We start from the raw sequence: 15197 nt of genomic DNA on the forward strand, positions 1-15197 counted from the left end.
CAGAATTTGTTTACTGTGACTTCCTTTTCATTTTTTTTTTTTCTCGTTTAATACCTGCGAGTGAGAAGTGGGAAGTGTTTTTAACTCTTTTTTTTTTCCTTCTCCAAATTAAAGTCCCAATCAATGCATACAGTGATCATTTGTCATTCCATTTGCAAAAACAAAAAGTAAGCGCAAAGATCACATAGCATAAACCAGACGTGCCACAAGATTGACTAAGTACGATTCATTAGTTGGACAGTTGGTACACCTGCTGTTGTAACAGACATGACAGAGCACAGAAAGAACACAAGTCATGATAGTTTTAGGAGTCAATTCCTTACATTACAACCCAAAGCAGTATTACGACATTCATGAACGCTAAGTGTATCCCTGTTACATGCTCACCCACTCATCTGGCTATGAGCTCTAAATGGTTCCTGCTGGGTTCTCCTCGCAGATGGTACGTCGTGTGAGGAGCGCTGGCAGAGCCTCTTCCACCCGCCACGGAACCCGGGTATCAGTGACATGGAGGCCCAGCGGGTGCTGCAGATTGCCGTTATCCTGCGAAACCTCTCCTTTGAGGAGGCCAACGTCAAGCTGCTGGCGGCCAACCGAACGTGCCTGCGTTTCCTTTTGCTCTGCGCCCACTGTAACCTCATCTCACTCCGACAGCTTGGACTTGACACGTTGGGCAACGTGGCTGCCGAGGTTGGTCTTGTGTTAGGGATTTGGGTCAGTTCAGTAATGTAGGTAAAGTAAAGTGCCTGATGAGGGAGATTTGTTTCCAAATGTAGGTTACTGTGACACAGTAAACTATCTTGTCTTTAGCCATCATCTTTACTCTAAAACAGTCTGAACTGGAACCTGAGAAGGGACAGGAAACACAAAACAAACGTAAAATGGCCTGAACTGCTTAGTTGCTGCTTAGTTCTCCAAAACTAAGCAGCAAAAAACTCACTTTGTGCTGTTTTCAATTCACTACATGACAAGAAGGATTAACACGCAATCACTTTCTCTTTTATGTTTTATACAGCATCCCAACTTTTTTTTGTGGCTACAGTGTATTAGTTCATGAGGTTATGGCTTAAATCTGCATCGTGTGCTTGACATGCAAAGCAACAGTAATGTAACCCGCCAAGGCTGGAGCGGCTGTTCTTGTTAAACAGATGTTAATATGAAAATGTGCTTACTGATCACTGCTGACTCCCAGCTTTTATTAAATGACTTATGTTTTGTGCAGATCAGATGTGTTGACTGTGGCTCGCTAGCTAAAAAAGATAAAAAGCTTACGTTATCTTCTTCCAGAATCAGAGGACCTGATAAATGATCAGTTCCAGCTCAAAAACAGACATGTCTGCTGGGTTTGTGAGGGACAGGCCAGTGGTATGTTTATAAACACAATCAGCTGGAGCTGGAGATTTCTAAGAAAGACGGTGTCTGCCAAATGGTGTGTTGTGTCTCTTCCAAGCTCTCTGTTTGTCAGAATTAAATTTTTACGTATTAATTGGGCCGGGGTGAATAATTATTTTCTAGCAGTTACAGACAAACATTAAAAGCATACAAAAGTCTTAAATTTTGAAATGCAGATGTTGAGAATGTTGGTGACATAGCGACTGACTATTAAGTCGCAGTGAATACATAACATGGTCTCACATTCATTTTAATATCACATTTATTGGTATGAGACACACTGAGATGAGCCCACATCTATTTTTAGAAACTGTATGCATAGGGTCCCTGATAGAATCAGTTAAGCCTTTGATGCTGTTAATTGGATGGCTGGGTGTAGTGCTTTGTATTAACTGTTAAAGTGAATAATATAAATACTTCTAGACCATCTTTTTTGGTTGCTTATGTGTTGTGACCAAGAACACAAATATTAATCTCACGTTGGCGTTACTGCATGTTGGCTTTTGGCCAAATGTCTACTTTTAAACATCGCAAGACATGGCTTCACTTCAGTGCAAGTCTCATTCAATTTGGTGTGGGCTCGATTTTCAAAGCTGCTTAAATGTTAGGAGGAGGTTCTAATATTTATAGGAAAGGTTGCCGTTGATTGAATTAATCTTGTCTGGCTTCTTGTAGCTCCAGCTGGATCCGGTTGATTTTCGGACGACTCATCTGATCTTTCACACCATCACCAAATGCTTGATGTCCAGGGACAGGTTTCTCAAAATGAGAGGTGAGTTTTCTGGTGACTTCTTTGTGTCGGCGTGCAGTATGAAGCAGCTTAAGTTAAATGTATGTAAATGTGGATTTCTTTGCATGCGCCCTTTAGCCATGGAGATCCTGGGCAACCTCAGCAAGGCAGAGGACAACGGTGTGCTGATCTGCGAGTATGTAGACCAGGACTCTTACAAGGAGGTGATGATGCTCCTCACCCTCCCCGACCTCATGCTCCTCATGGCCTCTTTGGAGGTGCTGTACCTCCTGGCCCAGCTCGGAGAGGTCCCCTGCAGCAAGATTGCTTCAGTCGACCACAGCATAGGTATGAATCCTCCCCTATCATATGCTCGTGGTAGCTTACTTGGCTTGACTTGTTTAATTTTGGCTCATTCCAATTTCTTCTACTTAATAAGTGAATCCAGAGCTTGAAAATTTAATGTCACATGGGCTTAGTAAAGTTTTGGTAACATGTCTGCCTTCCAAGTTTTATCACGCTAGTCTTTCCATTCATGAATAACTGGCTCGATTGTCAATGTTTTTCCTTCTGCCCTTGAAATATTTACAGGTCTGGTTTGGATTTAGTTCTCGCTGTAGGAATGAGACATTTCTTTCATCTGCTAAGTGTCTGAAATGCGATTGCTTGTTTCCACAAGGCTCGTCAGTGCTGATCCTTGTGTGTTTTTCTTTTTACGTTGTCTCTGGTCAGACCTGTTAGTGCGGTTGGTGTCGGTTGACCTTCATACGTTTGGACCTGACGCCCTAACAGCGGTGCGGTTGATCGAGCATCAGGCCAATGCCGACCAGGCAGCCGAGGTTCGACCACAGCTGGTAGAGCAGGTACCGGCAGCTGTGCAGGGAGCGCCAGCACCTGGTGAGTGTGTGTACATGATGACCGTCTGTTCGTCACACATAATCTCTGAAGGGAGTGAGACCTGTGCCCCTTGATTACAAAATTAGGACAAATGTTTTGTCTTTATAAGAGCTAAAGTACCAGGAGTTGTAAAATCACATTGTTTTGCTTTGGTTTGAGTAGATTGGTCAGCTGAAGAGCAGGCTGGCTGATTTAACCACCAAATGTCTGTTTTAACTTGAAGGGAATTTCATGTGCTTATGCTGATCCTGAGGTACAGGGAATGAAAATAGCTTTAGATCATTATTGTCCACTACTTCATCTTCACCAAAAGATAACCAACCTATAATTGAAATATTATATTTTAAAGCTATGCATTTTTTTTGTTTTCAAATCCACGTGTTTGTAACTCTTTTGCAAATAAAAGAGAGAAGGCCATGTAAATATTGCAAATGACTACAAGGTGACACACTACAGCGAATCTATGTGAGGTTACTGTGGCAGTTTGTAAAATCATGGCATGCAGAGCAAAGGTAATCCCCTTGCCACAAACTGCACGCCTAAGCCAGATGAGGTTTTAAAGACGAGAACCAAAAATACTACAGAGCAGCGACTCCACAATAAACTCAACAAGAGATCAAAGGACAAAGTTTGTTTGTGGTCAACTCTGAGAATTGCTTGTATGATGTCTACCCAAAGCTGCTGTCCTACCAGTAAAAATGTGTGAAGGTGATGAATGTAGGTGCTCAGTCTGCAAGCTGACGACTAATTGACTGACAGCTGCTGACTCACCTGTAGCTGAGCCATTGGATCACTGTGCTGCATCCTCTTGTTGTTTACCTGGCTTGTTTTGTAGTCCAAGTCCTGTCTGAGGTACCTGCTCCTTATTCATCTTTGTCACTTGGAATAAGTTGGTTGGAATTTTTGTGCTGAATAATCCATCTGAGTGGGGAGTCACTTTGCTCAATTAAGGATGGCAGGTTTCCGATTTTTTTTTTTTTTTTTTTTTTAATTTAAATTTCTTTGTAGACTGCCAAAGTCGAGCTCTGTTCCGTATTTAGATAAGTCTGTATGAATCCGGTGAAACCATTTGCAGCTGTTGGAAATACAGAATTTAAAGTAAAAAATGAAGAGAAGTAAAAAGGTAATATTTAAGCATTGAACACTTTTCACAACCTCTTAACCATGGATTACCAAAACTATCTGGGATGCTGTAAACAAACACACTACAGCTCCCAACTAAGCGCTGCAGCCTGGAAACAGAGAAGCAGCAGCAGCCTACAGTGTAAGAAAAGCATTGGAGGAGGTGAAAAGGAACTAAAAAGTGGAACTACAAATCTAGGAGGGCAGTCCTCCTCAAAGTCTGAGAACTGTTACAGGTTACAAGCCCCCTCCTCCATCCAGTGCTGATTCATCTCTAGCAAGGAAGCTGCACAGCTTCTTTCCTTGTTTGGGGACACTGGCTTTCAGAAAGCAAAAGCAAGCAGTGGTCAGTGCATGGATGTGTTCACCTTGGCAAACTTTGCGAGCATGCATGACGTCATGCGTGTGAACACCATGCAGCAGGACAGACAGCTGAGTGGGACCAACTCAGGAAGCCTCAGGAAATCCACCATCACTCCTGTGCACAGGAAAACAAGACCTACCAGCCTCAATGATTCACCTCTGCAGCGATGGTCGTGGATTACATCTGCTCCTCAGTGTCCTGTATGCTGGACCTTATACAAGGTGCCGGCTGTTCCAACTCATCAACTGAAGATGCCACACAGCACACATCCTTCGCAGCGCTTCATCTCACCTGAACAAGAGAAGGAGCTAGTCAGCTAGGGTGCTAGTCAAGTCCAGGGACCTGGGATCAAACGCATCACTGTGTATGCGGATCCTCAATGTTAACACCCAGGGCTGCAGTCGTCTGATGACAGAGCTGTGGTCAACCTGACGGCACAGAACAATGAATAATCCTAGCGGGTGGAAGTTGAGGACCTGACCCGTGGGTGTCAGGACGACAACCTACTGATGGGCGTCAGCAAGACACAAGAGCTGCTAGTGGACTTTGGGAAGAAGGAGCTACACCCTCCTTAATATCAGTGGGTCTTCGGTGGAGAGGGCGACAGCTTCACCTTCAAGCAAAGAACTGCATACTCTGACTCGGTGCTGAGAAAGGCAAAGCAGAAACTGTTTGACCTCAGACGCTTGAGGAAGTTCAGATAAGGAGGAATTTCTATTCCTGTACCAGCAAGAGCTTCCTGATGGAGAGCATCATTGCCTGGTACAGAAACAGCACTTAACAAGGCTACAAAGCCCCATATGTTATTTCTAATCTGTCTAAACTCTTTTTACTGTATGTATTTAAGGAACTGGTTGGATTACATTTCACTGTGGTTGTGCCTGATATGATTACATGTGACATATTTGATTGTGTTTTCAGGGAGGTTCAAGACCACCAAGAAATTTGACATCTATTTAGTGTTCGATCTCTGTGCCTTTCTAAAATTTTTGCTTGTTTTGCCACCTGCTTGCGTGTTGAGACAGGGAGGGAAATGAAATGCAGATGCAAAAGCAGCTTTACAAACTTGTCATAGTCAGTGTGTGAATAAACAGGTGACACCCCCCCCCCCAATGGAATTTAACACACCTAACCTTGGAAATGTCATTTCTGTGCCATTGATGCGCTCTACTGTACTGAAAAGTTATTAGTTTGCTGACATCTAGTGGGCAGCCTGGGTAGTATTACACACTTGAAGTGAACTGACTCAATTGACAAACTCACAAGGTTCCTGTTTTGCTTTGCAGTGGAGTCTATGCAGAGTGTAGTCAAATGTCTTTTTTTTTTTTTTTCTTTCCTCTTTGTCTTTCAGTAACAAGGGTCCCAGTTCAGTCCAATCAGCCTCCACCTGGTATTGTTGAACTAGATGGGGAAAAATTTACACTGCAGTGGTAAGAAATTCACTTATGGATATGAGATCGTTTAACCGAACAAAAATGTTTCAATGTCTTTTGTGAGAAACCTTGTACTCATAATCACCTTTATGTCTAAGTTTGTCAGCATATTTTTTTTATCTTGAACAGTAAACACTCTGCCTGTGGTTTGTTTCTCCAACAGGCTAAACGCACACTTTGAGACACACCCCGAGGGCACCGTCTCTCGATCCGAAATGTATTCCGAGTACCTGGCCACGTGCAGTAAAATGGGACGAAGCAACATCTTGAACTCCACAGGCTTCCTCAAATGTCTGCGGTTAGTCCCGTTTCCTCTCCTGTCTGACACTTTCATCCTCCAGCAACACAGAGTACTGGTTAATGTCTTTGCCCTGATCAAAATTATTTGCTACACAGGAGTTACTGCTTCAGTAGAGCAGCTTTAACAAAGTGAAGCTGTTCAGAGTTTTAACATTGGCAATGATCCTCCAGCAAGATGGCAGTAAATGTTAACAAGAAGCATCATTAGTTTTTTTTAGGTGCTCTGAAAATGCATGGGACAGTTGTGGTTGGTAGAGTTTCTTTAGAAAGTATTAGAAAATCTGGGTAGCATGCAATAGAAAGTAAGTAAAAAGTCTGGTTTGTCAAAAATGTTTAAGAAATGTTGAACGGGCTTAATAAATATGAAAATAAATTTTAATCCCCTTGCTTTTTTTGCCTTTTAACTTTGCAGTTTTCCTTCTGTCTCATGACCCCACAGGACTGTGTTTCCCAACCACACGATGCGGCGGCAAGAGGAATCCAAGGCCAATGGTCAGATTCATATACTTCTGGTAGGTCTAAGGCGAAGGTCAATCCCCCTGCCCATCCAGCTGTACTACCAGCAGCCTCAGCAGCAACCACAGCAGCAGAATCCGGCAGCAGCTCCTCCTCCTCCAGCAGCCCGACATGAAGCCCCAGGAGACCCTCAGGCCCCGCCTCCAGGTAAAACCGGTAGGGTTAATGTTTACCTTTTTCCGTTCCTTTTCTCTTACATACGGTTCCCTCTGTTAGATGATGTAGAAGTAGAATGTTGAAAATGCTACACAGAAAACTATAAGCAAAGTCACATGAACCAGGTTTTATTAAGTCCGCTAAGATACTGACACTCTTGTCTCCCTATGGGCCGCTTGCTTGACACAGGAAGCATTTAGTTGACCAGCCAGATAAGGTCTGAAAGTCATAAGCTAAAGAGCTATGTAGGAAAGAGAAAGCACTCCAGAAAAGGGGTATTATGCAGGAAGATGCTGGCAGTGTTGCAGAGAGCAGGGCTGGTACCACTGAGACCAACATGGCTGAACTAATTACAAAGGCAAGCATATTGAGAAAATGTCAGCAGGAAAAGAATTTAGTTGAAGGAGCTTATTAGGGAAATTGAATAGGAAATATTCTAAGCTGTATCATGCCATTTAAAATTAAAAAGGTGTGTTCTTTATGTCTATGAAATTGACAAAATTATGAAATTATGCAAGGTAATGCTTTTATCTCTTTGCTTCATCTTTCAAAACCTTATGTGTGATTACAGAAAGTGTTCACAGTTACACTGGGGTCATATATATGAATCGTCACTGTACTGCTGTAATGTGTCTTTACTGACATTACAGGAGTACAAAAGATTTTTTTTTTTTTTTGGCTTGGCAGGGGTTCCTGTTGGCAAGCAGCCAGGCCTGTGCAATTATAGTGGAAACACTGCCTGCCGCAGCTTTTGTTGTTCATACCAACAATGCCTCAAATCATATTTTAATGCATGTGATCATACACTTAATGTATACTTCACTGTGTTATGTTGTTTATGCTCATAGTGGCTACAAGATGGAAAAAAGAGAGATAGAGAGATAAACTGAGAAAACTTGGGCCTGATATGAACCTCTTGGACTTAAACAGTTCTGTGTTTATGTGTTAATGTGTGATTAGGCTTACCTCCTGGGCATCCCAGTCTTGGACCCCAATTTGTCCGGACCCCAGGTTCCAGTCTTGGCACCGCTGGTGCTGCCCCATCCATGGCCTTGACTGCACAGGACCCTCCCCATGGAAGCCACCCGACTGTTTCCCGTCATCCGGTGCCCCCGCAGGTGCCTCTGCAGTCACCACCAAATCCTCTGGCAGCAGCACAACAGGTTCGTCCTGGTACAGTGGTCCAGATTCCAACGTCGGCACCAGCCATCCAGAACCACAGCTCCCAGAACCCCGTCGCTCCAACTGCAGCTCAGCAACAGCAGCAACACTCCCCGATGCTCCCCACGGGGACACCTGTCACACTGTTTCAGCAGGTACCACAGGGCCACATCCTCACCGCCAGGGTACAAGGTGTGTGCCCTCCAATCACCCAACACCCACCCATGCCTCAAACCCCTTCCCTGTGTGGACCTCAGGGTGGAGCTCCCCAGATGGAGCCTCAGTGTGTTGCTGCAGCATCGACACCCTCTTCTTCCATCCAGGTAGGAGGTGGTCAGGCGTTGAGTATCGCAGGTGTGCCCAATTCCCAGGGGTCTCGCGTCACATTTCAGAATATTGCCCCTAAACCAGCGCCAAATCAGTCAGGTGGACCAGCAGCCACGATAGCCACTCCCAACCAGCAGCCTCAGCCTCAGCAGCAGGCACAGAGTGTCGTAATAGTCAGTCCCAACCCTCAGCAGAGCCCAGCCTACACCCCTGCCATACACCAGATCGTTCTTACCAACCCCTCCACCATCCCTGGTGCCCAGACTATCCAGATAGCAGGGCAGCCTGGAACTGCTTCGAGCCCCTGCCCGCCTCCAGCTTCTCACTCCAATACCCAGGTCCAGTCCAGTCAAACTGTCAGCCATACACTGTCCATGAAACGGCATCAACCGCAGCAACATCAGCAGCAGCCGCCGCTCCAAATAATTTCCCAAACTCCTCCCTCTCAGCCTACCTCCACTGAGTCCAGCTTGATCAAACAGCTACTGCTTCCAAAGCGAGGGCCTTCTACTCCAGGAGGAAAGCTAATCCTCCCTGCTCCACAGGTGCCCCTTCCTAACAGCACGATAGCCCCTAGTCCACAGGTCATCTATCAGACAAGCTACAGCGCCCAGAATCCCTCTCCTCAGCCCCAGCAGCTCAATGTCCAGCTGGTTCCTGGTCAGCTTCCTGCAGCAGGAGCCCCAGCCGTCCAGACGGTCCAGCTCCTGCCAGGCCAGCTCATTTCCACAAGTAGCCCAGGAGCAGCTACCATCATCCAGGGCCCCGCAGCAGCTGGTCAAGTCACTTTCACCGTGGTCCCGAACACTGGTTTCACCACCTCGACCGCTGCTGTTGCTGCTGTCAGCCAGGGTGCTGTGGCTCCTGGAGTTCCCCCTCCTCCATTCTCTACTGGAACCGTGCCCCACCACACCCCAGCAGCTCCACCACCGCTACCACCACCACCACTGCCAGCTCCCCTCAGAGGAGACAAAATAATTTGTCAAAAGGAGGAGGAGGCCAAGGATGCCACGGGGCTGCACATCCATGAGAGAAAGATAGAGGTGATGGAGAACTCTTCTTTGACTGAAGGAGACTCCTCCAACAGCAAAACCAGTAATGGTGATGTTGCGGCATGTGCCAAGCTGCTAAACGGTCGAAAGTGCATGGAGTCTAATCTACCTCCATACCACTCAGGGAACAGCCAGGGGACACTCAATGGCCCGGCTACGGAGAGTCACCCTGCTAACGGGAAGCAGGCCCTCTCCCCCGGCCTGAACACCCCTCTGGAGGGCAACTCCGACCCCAAAAAGACTCTAGTCAACGGAGTGTGTGACTTTGATCGGGGTGACAGTGGTGGCAACTTTAACAAAAACATTCCAAATCACATTGCTTCCAAACAGTACTTGGGGAACGGGGAGGTGGGCCCCTCTGAGAAGAGTCACGGGTCAGACCCCCCTCTCCCTAGTCCTCCTCCCCCCCAGCAGGACACTGCCAAAGCCCAGCAGGCCGAGCGCCTGGCCAACGGACCGCAGGCAGTAGGCATCAGGCCTCCCTCGGAATTAACCAATGGACCTTTAGGGCCGGGCCACGCCGTGCCTGTGCTAAGACAGCAACTGCTCCCCAATTCCACCCTCCCCTCCACTGTTACTCTTACCTCCCAGAGTCTTGCTGCCTCTCCTGCAAACGGAGTGGCCTCTGAGGCTCGAGGTCTCAAGAGACCGGCTGAGAACGAGGACCGCAGCGCAGCGGCAGCATCCTCGGGGATCCCCAATAAAGTGGGAGTGCGGATCATCACCATCAGTGACCCCAACAACGCCGGCAGCAGTGCCACCATGGTGGCGGTACCAGCAGGAACAGACCCAAGCACAGTAGCCAAAGTAGCAATAGAGAACGCCACTCAGCAGAGGAACTGCTCACCCACACAGGCAGCTGTCTCCACGGTGAGTCATTGTAGTGTTAGTGTCACAATAAGCCACATTTGTCCACAGTGTCTTTTTAGTTGTGTGATTTGACTGTCATGAAATGTCTCTTGTCTGTCACATACACATAAGAGAATTGTTATCAAGGTGTCTGTGGCTACTGTGTTTGTCTAATTCCTGTTCTACTGTTTTTTGGTTCATGGTATCTTGTGGCATTTCCATTGTAAACAAACACAGATTTATTTACTTTCATTAGAACACATTGTATGTCGCCTACACAGTCTAGCAAACAGTTTGGGGATGTGCATTTATCTGGTGGTTTGTAGTTTGTTGGTCTTATTCTGTGGTCTTAGGTAACATTGCTTTTATGGTATTAGTTTGCTCAGTTTCTATGTAGGATACCTATTAACTTGGTAGTACAGATAGTACTTTAGTTTGTTTGTTGTTTTTTTTTTACCTTGTAAGAACAGAAATGGCTGTCAAGAATACAGAAACAAAAGTCAGGAGAGGACAGTGATATTTTAGCACTGCGCAAAGATGACAGGAAGACATTTTTAATACAAGAGTCTGAGATTTTCACTGCCATGAAAGACACTAAAAATGAGCATCATTGGTAAAACATTAGGCTTAAAAGGTACAGCCCACATCACAACGCTGGTGGCATACAATGTGTCCTCATGTAGCTGCTGGTAGAACATAGGCAACCCATCAAAACACCTCCCCGCTGAGTCACTCGTGGTCACACCACCTGCTTTTTAATATGGTTTCAGTATTTCATTCTGAAACTGTTATACAACTGAATTAGCACATTATGTAAATTAAATGTAAAAGTGCAACAGATATGCGCTTGAACCTACTGCTCATCACTTCTAGTCATGGTGACTGGAAGTGGTTAGTTAATGTTTGGAGGTTAAGAAGGTGAGGCCAGTTAAGACCATGTGGCCCTCGCTGATACCCACCTCCTATAGAAAAGCAGCTGAGAGAACAACTTTCTGCCTCTAGACAGGCTTGGGTTACTTCTCAGCTAACAAGACCTTTCCCATGAGGATTTCTTGAGAAAGGACTGCAATCCACATCAGTCCTCTAGTAAAATATTTAAGTAAGTTTTATTTTGTGGGCTTTTCAGAGTGTAACGAATGAATGAAGTTTTTAAAGCAAGTTCAGTTTTGGGTTCTGCGGTTCATCTGGATTTTCAGAAGGACTGGTGTTCACTCAGGTCTGAACAACAAGATGTCCCATTGGATAAATAATATTTTACATCCTCATCTCTATCAGCTGTGCAGAATTTTAAACTCCAAAATTGATCATTAATTTGTGAGAAAAATTACAACTTATTTAAAGTTGCTTGCGTGATTCTATGTTCCGAAAGTGTTGACTTATAACTCCCATTTAATCTGTTAAGAAATTGTTCTGCCGGGATTAGTGACACTCATTTTGAATAGACAGTTTGTGTCTCCATTTATCTTTATTTTATGTTTAAATTTATTTGACTTTTCTTCCACAGCCTACAGTTACCCCGTCCCCGCCCCCTGTATGCCAGCCTGCACCAGCAGGTAACCACAGCCCCCACCTCCCAGCACAGCCAGCCCCTGCAGCACCACCAGAGCCTAGCAGGAAAGCAGGGCAGAATTTCAAGTGTCTGTGGCAGTCCTGTAAACGGTACGTGTTGGAGACACGCAGGCTATCACTATCGCTCCCGCAAAATTGCGCACATCTTAGCCACGGTTGAGCTTCTCCTGATTTATTCTTGTTTTCTCACTAGGTGGTTTGAAACGCCGTCTCAGGTGTTTTACCACGCAGCGACGCAACATGGTGGAAAAGATGTGTACGGAGGCCATTGTTTATGGGAAGGATGTGAACCTTTTCCCCGACAGAGACTGTCCTTCATAACGCATTTACAGGTAAATGGCTGGTGATGGAAGACTGGGAATCTCTTTTTTTAAAACTTTTTTAACTTTTTGTAGTACGAATACTCCCACTTTTATGAAATATAACAATGAAATATTGTACTTGACTCATGGCAATGGGTTTCTCTCTTTATTTTCCAGGATAAGCACTGTTCTCGAGAGGCTTTGCTGGCTGGACTCAAACTAGAGGAGCAGCAGGCACAAAGTCCCAACCAGACTTCTTCCCAGTACATACCCCTTTTTCTATTCATCTTGATACAGCACTGATGTCTGAAAATACACCTGAAAATGTGTCCACTGTGTCAAGATGGACATTATAACAAAACGTAGTTTAAATGGTAGATAGATGGACAGTAAAGGTGGTTTTTGACAAATGACACTCATGTGTGGTATGTGTGCTTGTGTTTTAAAGGACTCCACCAGTGGCAGGCAGTACTCCAGCACAGCGAGCGCCGAAAACAATCGTGAATCATCCGAGCGCAGCTCTCATGGCCCTACGCAGAGGCTCTCGAAACCTGGTCTTCAGGGACTTCACTGTGAGTAGAATGAGGCTAACCATTGCCACCGTTCTCCTTTTTTTTTTTCCCCTCTTACACATTTGACATTTGTAAGACTTCCAAAGCTCTTGGTTAGCCGAGGGTTAGACATAAGCTCCTCTGAAGCCTTTAAATCCCACTGTTTCCTTCACTTCATGGTTCAAACAGAGTCAGGACTGACTAGAAATTGGGGGGTAAAATAATCTGCTCATTTACAAGTTTTCATTAGCTAGAAAGCTGCACAAAAATGTTAGAAAACAGTCCCATTAGACTGTACATACAAGTCCATAATTTCTGTTATCTATAAAAGTAGAATCCATGAACATGTTTCCTGTTTGTTTTTCCTCTCATAGGACGAGAAAGAGGGACCAGTGACCAAACACATACGACTAACTGCTGCCTTAACGTTAAAGAACATCGCCAAGCACTCTGACTGTGGTCGCATGTAAGTATCTTGTTGGCTTTGAGGAGCACTGAGTGCACATTGTGGTTCTTGCTTGTTTGTTTCTCCGCCTTGTGATGAGAAAGATGTCCTAAATATTACAAAAGGACAAAATTTAAAAAAACAAAACACAAAACACCTGGCCTTTGTGCAATTTAAAGGTTTCAGAAGTTGTCGATGTATCCAGTCAGTGCTGTTGTACTGGCTTTCATTATACTGTCAGGCGTTTTATTTCTTTGTGGAATGTAGAAGAATACTCCAACTTTAGTTTTGTGTTTTGTCTTCCTGTCCTTGTTTCTCAGGTTGGTAAAGAGGCATGAGACGCACCTCTCTGTGCTCGCACTAAGTAACATGGAGGTTTCCACCACGCTCGCCAAATGCCTTTATGAACTGACACGCTCGCTCCAGGCTTAACGCCAAAAGGACAACCTCTAAAATCCTCTCGCCCCCCCATCCCTCTCCTGAGAGGAGGAAGCCACCGGTGAGCCGTAGCGGGTCTGCAGGGGGGGAGCAGAGGGCGGGAACCAGAGCAGAGACCCTCCTTCTGCCACACCCGACATCCTCGCCCCACCCCCCCACCCTCTCATCCCTCACCTCCTTCCTCGCCAACCTGTGTTCAGAACCCACCCTCCCTCAACCTGCACACACACACACACACACACAAAAAAAAACTGCCACGGGGTCTTCCACCAGCTGCCCACAAGGGGGAGCACTTTAAGACTGCTTCCCCAAGGGACTCAACCGACGAAACCCCAAACACGAGCACATTTTGTTTAAGTTTTTTTGTTTTGTTTTGTTTGTTTGTCTGTTTTTGTTATTCTTCTCTTCGTCCCGTGAATGGATGTGTGCTACAGAGTGAGTGGCGGTTGACTGAAGAGTACGGGTGGGTGTGGAGGGAGGCGGGGCTATGATAGGTATCCCACAGGGTTGGGTGGAGGAGGACTCAGCTGGCAACTGGCGCAGATAAAATTTTTTTTTTCTTTAGAAACTTGGTAGCTTGGTTTTCTTACTTGAGTCAATATATTTTCACTTATTTATTATTGAAATGAATACCATTACAATTAATGAAAAAGAATCTTGTAAATATGTTGTGAATATATATAAAGAAGATCCTCTTTCATGCCGATGCAGCCACTGGAGAACTTGCTCTGTGGAGTAATAGAAGCATTACTTTGGTAGAATTGAATAAAGTAGTATGTTTGGGTTTTTTTTTTTTTTGGTTTTTATTTTTGTTTTGTTTTTTTGTTTTGTTTTGCTTTTTTATGATCTCTGGTCACTTGTATCTAATGTGATTCTATACTCAGCAGTGGATGAATGTACTTAAAAACCTGTAAATAATTCTGCAAAGGTACTGATGCTGTAAAGCTAAGGGAGGGGGAAAAACAGTTTTTTGTGGAACTGTGACATTTTTTGTATTATAATACCTTGTAGAACTCATTTTGCTGGCTGAAAGAGTATGGAATAATATATCTCATGTCATTTTGTAGAAGAAAAAAAAATATTGAAGGTATTCTCTTCCCTTCCTCTTCCCTCACACACCCTCCCCTCAGCACACACACACGTTACATATATCCACTGTAAGCGTTTTGTCATTGTACGGGCACAGTGCGCGTACCAAAATTTTTTTGTATTTGTAAATTGGTTTAAATACATGGAGTTTTTATACAGGTTTTCTCCTGTGTTCTTTGCTTTATGTGCAGGTATGATATTTTCTTCACTACTTTTTTCTATCTTAATATAGTGTGGAGTTTTATTGTACTATTTTTTCATTCTTAATACCATGCCACATTCCGGCTCACGTCCTCAGACTGTCCTCTCTACCGTGTGTTGTGTAACATTTATGACTGCCTGTCGTATTAGCATCTGACCGGGGCGACCCAACCATCCTCATTTCTGCGGTGTCAGTAGGATGTGTGACTATAGACCTAACAGTCTGTTAGAGATTGGCTTTATTTACTTTGGTGACTGTTTATAGTTTTTAAATAAAACACTGAACATTTTGCTTTGGCTTTA

At 44.8% G+C, this 15197-nt stretch overlaps 1 protein-coding gene across 2 annotated transcripts in view; it reads left to right on the plus strand.

The window, feature by feature from the left end:
- arid2 (AT rich interactive domain 2 (ARID, RFX-like)) overlaps positions 1 to 15197 on the plus strand; it is a 33309-nt gene extending 18112 nt beyond the window's left edge. The window contains exons 9-22 of one of the 2 annotated variants that reach the window (XM_046378814.1): positions 440 to 690; positions 2068 to 2164; positions 2261 to 2470; positions 2855 to 3019; positions 5857 to 5935; positions 6102 to 6236; positions 6678 to 6910; positions 7871 to 10320; positions 11804 to 11958; positions 12062 to 12200; positions 12348 to 12433; positions 12619 to 12742; positions 13096 to 13187; positions 13487 to 15197. In XM_046378814.1, coding sequence (XP_046234770.1) covers positions 440 to 690; positions 2068 to 2164; positions 2261 to 2470; positions 2855 to 3019; positions 5857 to 5935; positions 6102 to 6236; positions 6678 to 6910; positions 7871 to 10320; positions 11804 to 11958; positions 12062 to 12200; positions 12348 to 12433; positions 12619 to 12742; positions 13096 to 13187; positions 13487 to 13598 — 4328 coding nt within the window. In that variant the 3' untranslated portion in view covers positions 13599 to 15197. The remainder of the gene's footprint in view (positions 1 to 439; positions 691 to 2067; positions 2165 to 2260; positions 2471 to 2854; positions 3020 to 5856; positions 5936 to 6101; positions 6237 to 6677; positions 6911 to 7870; positions 10321 to 11803; positions 11959 to 12061; positions 12201 to 12347; positions 12434 to 12618; positions 12743 to 13095; positions 13188 to 13486) is intronic. The other variant, XM_046378815.1, reaches the window with a different exon arrangement.

The sequence above is a fragment of the Scatophagus argus genome, chromosome 22 (assembly GCF_020382885.2).
Source record: "Scatophagus argus isolate fScaArg1 chromosome 22, fScaArg1.pri, whole genome shotgun sequence".
Classification (NCBI taxonomy): Eukaryota; Metazoa; Chordata; class Actinopteri; family Scatophagidae; genus Scatophagus; species Scatophagus argus.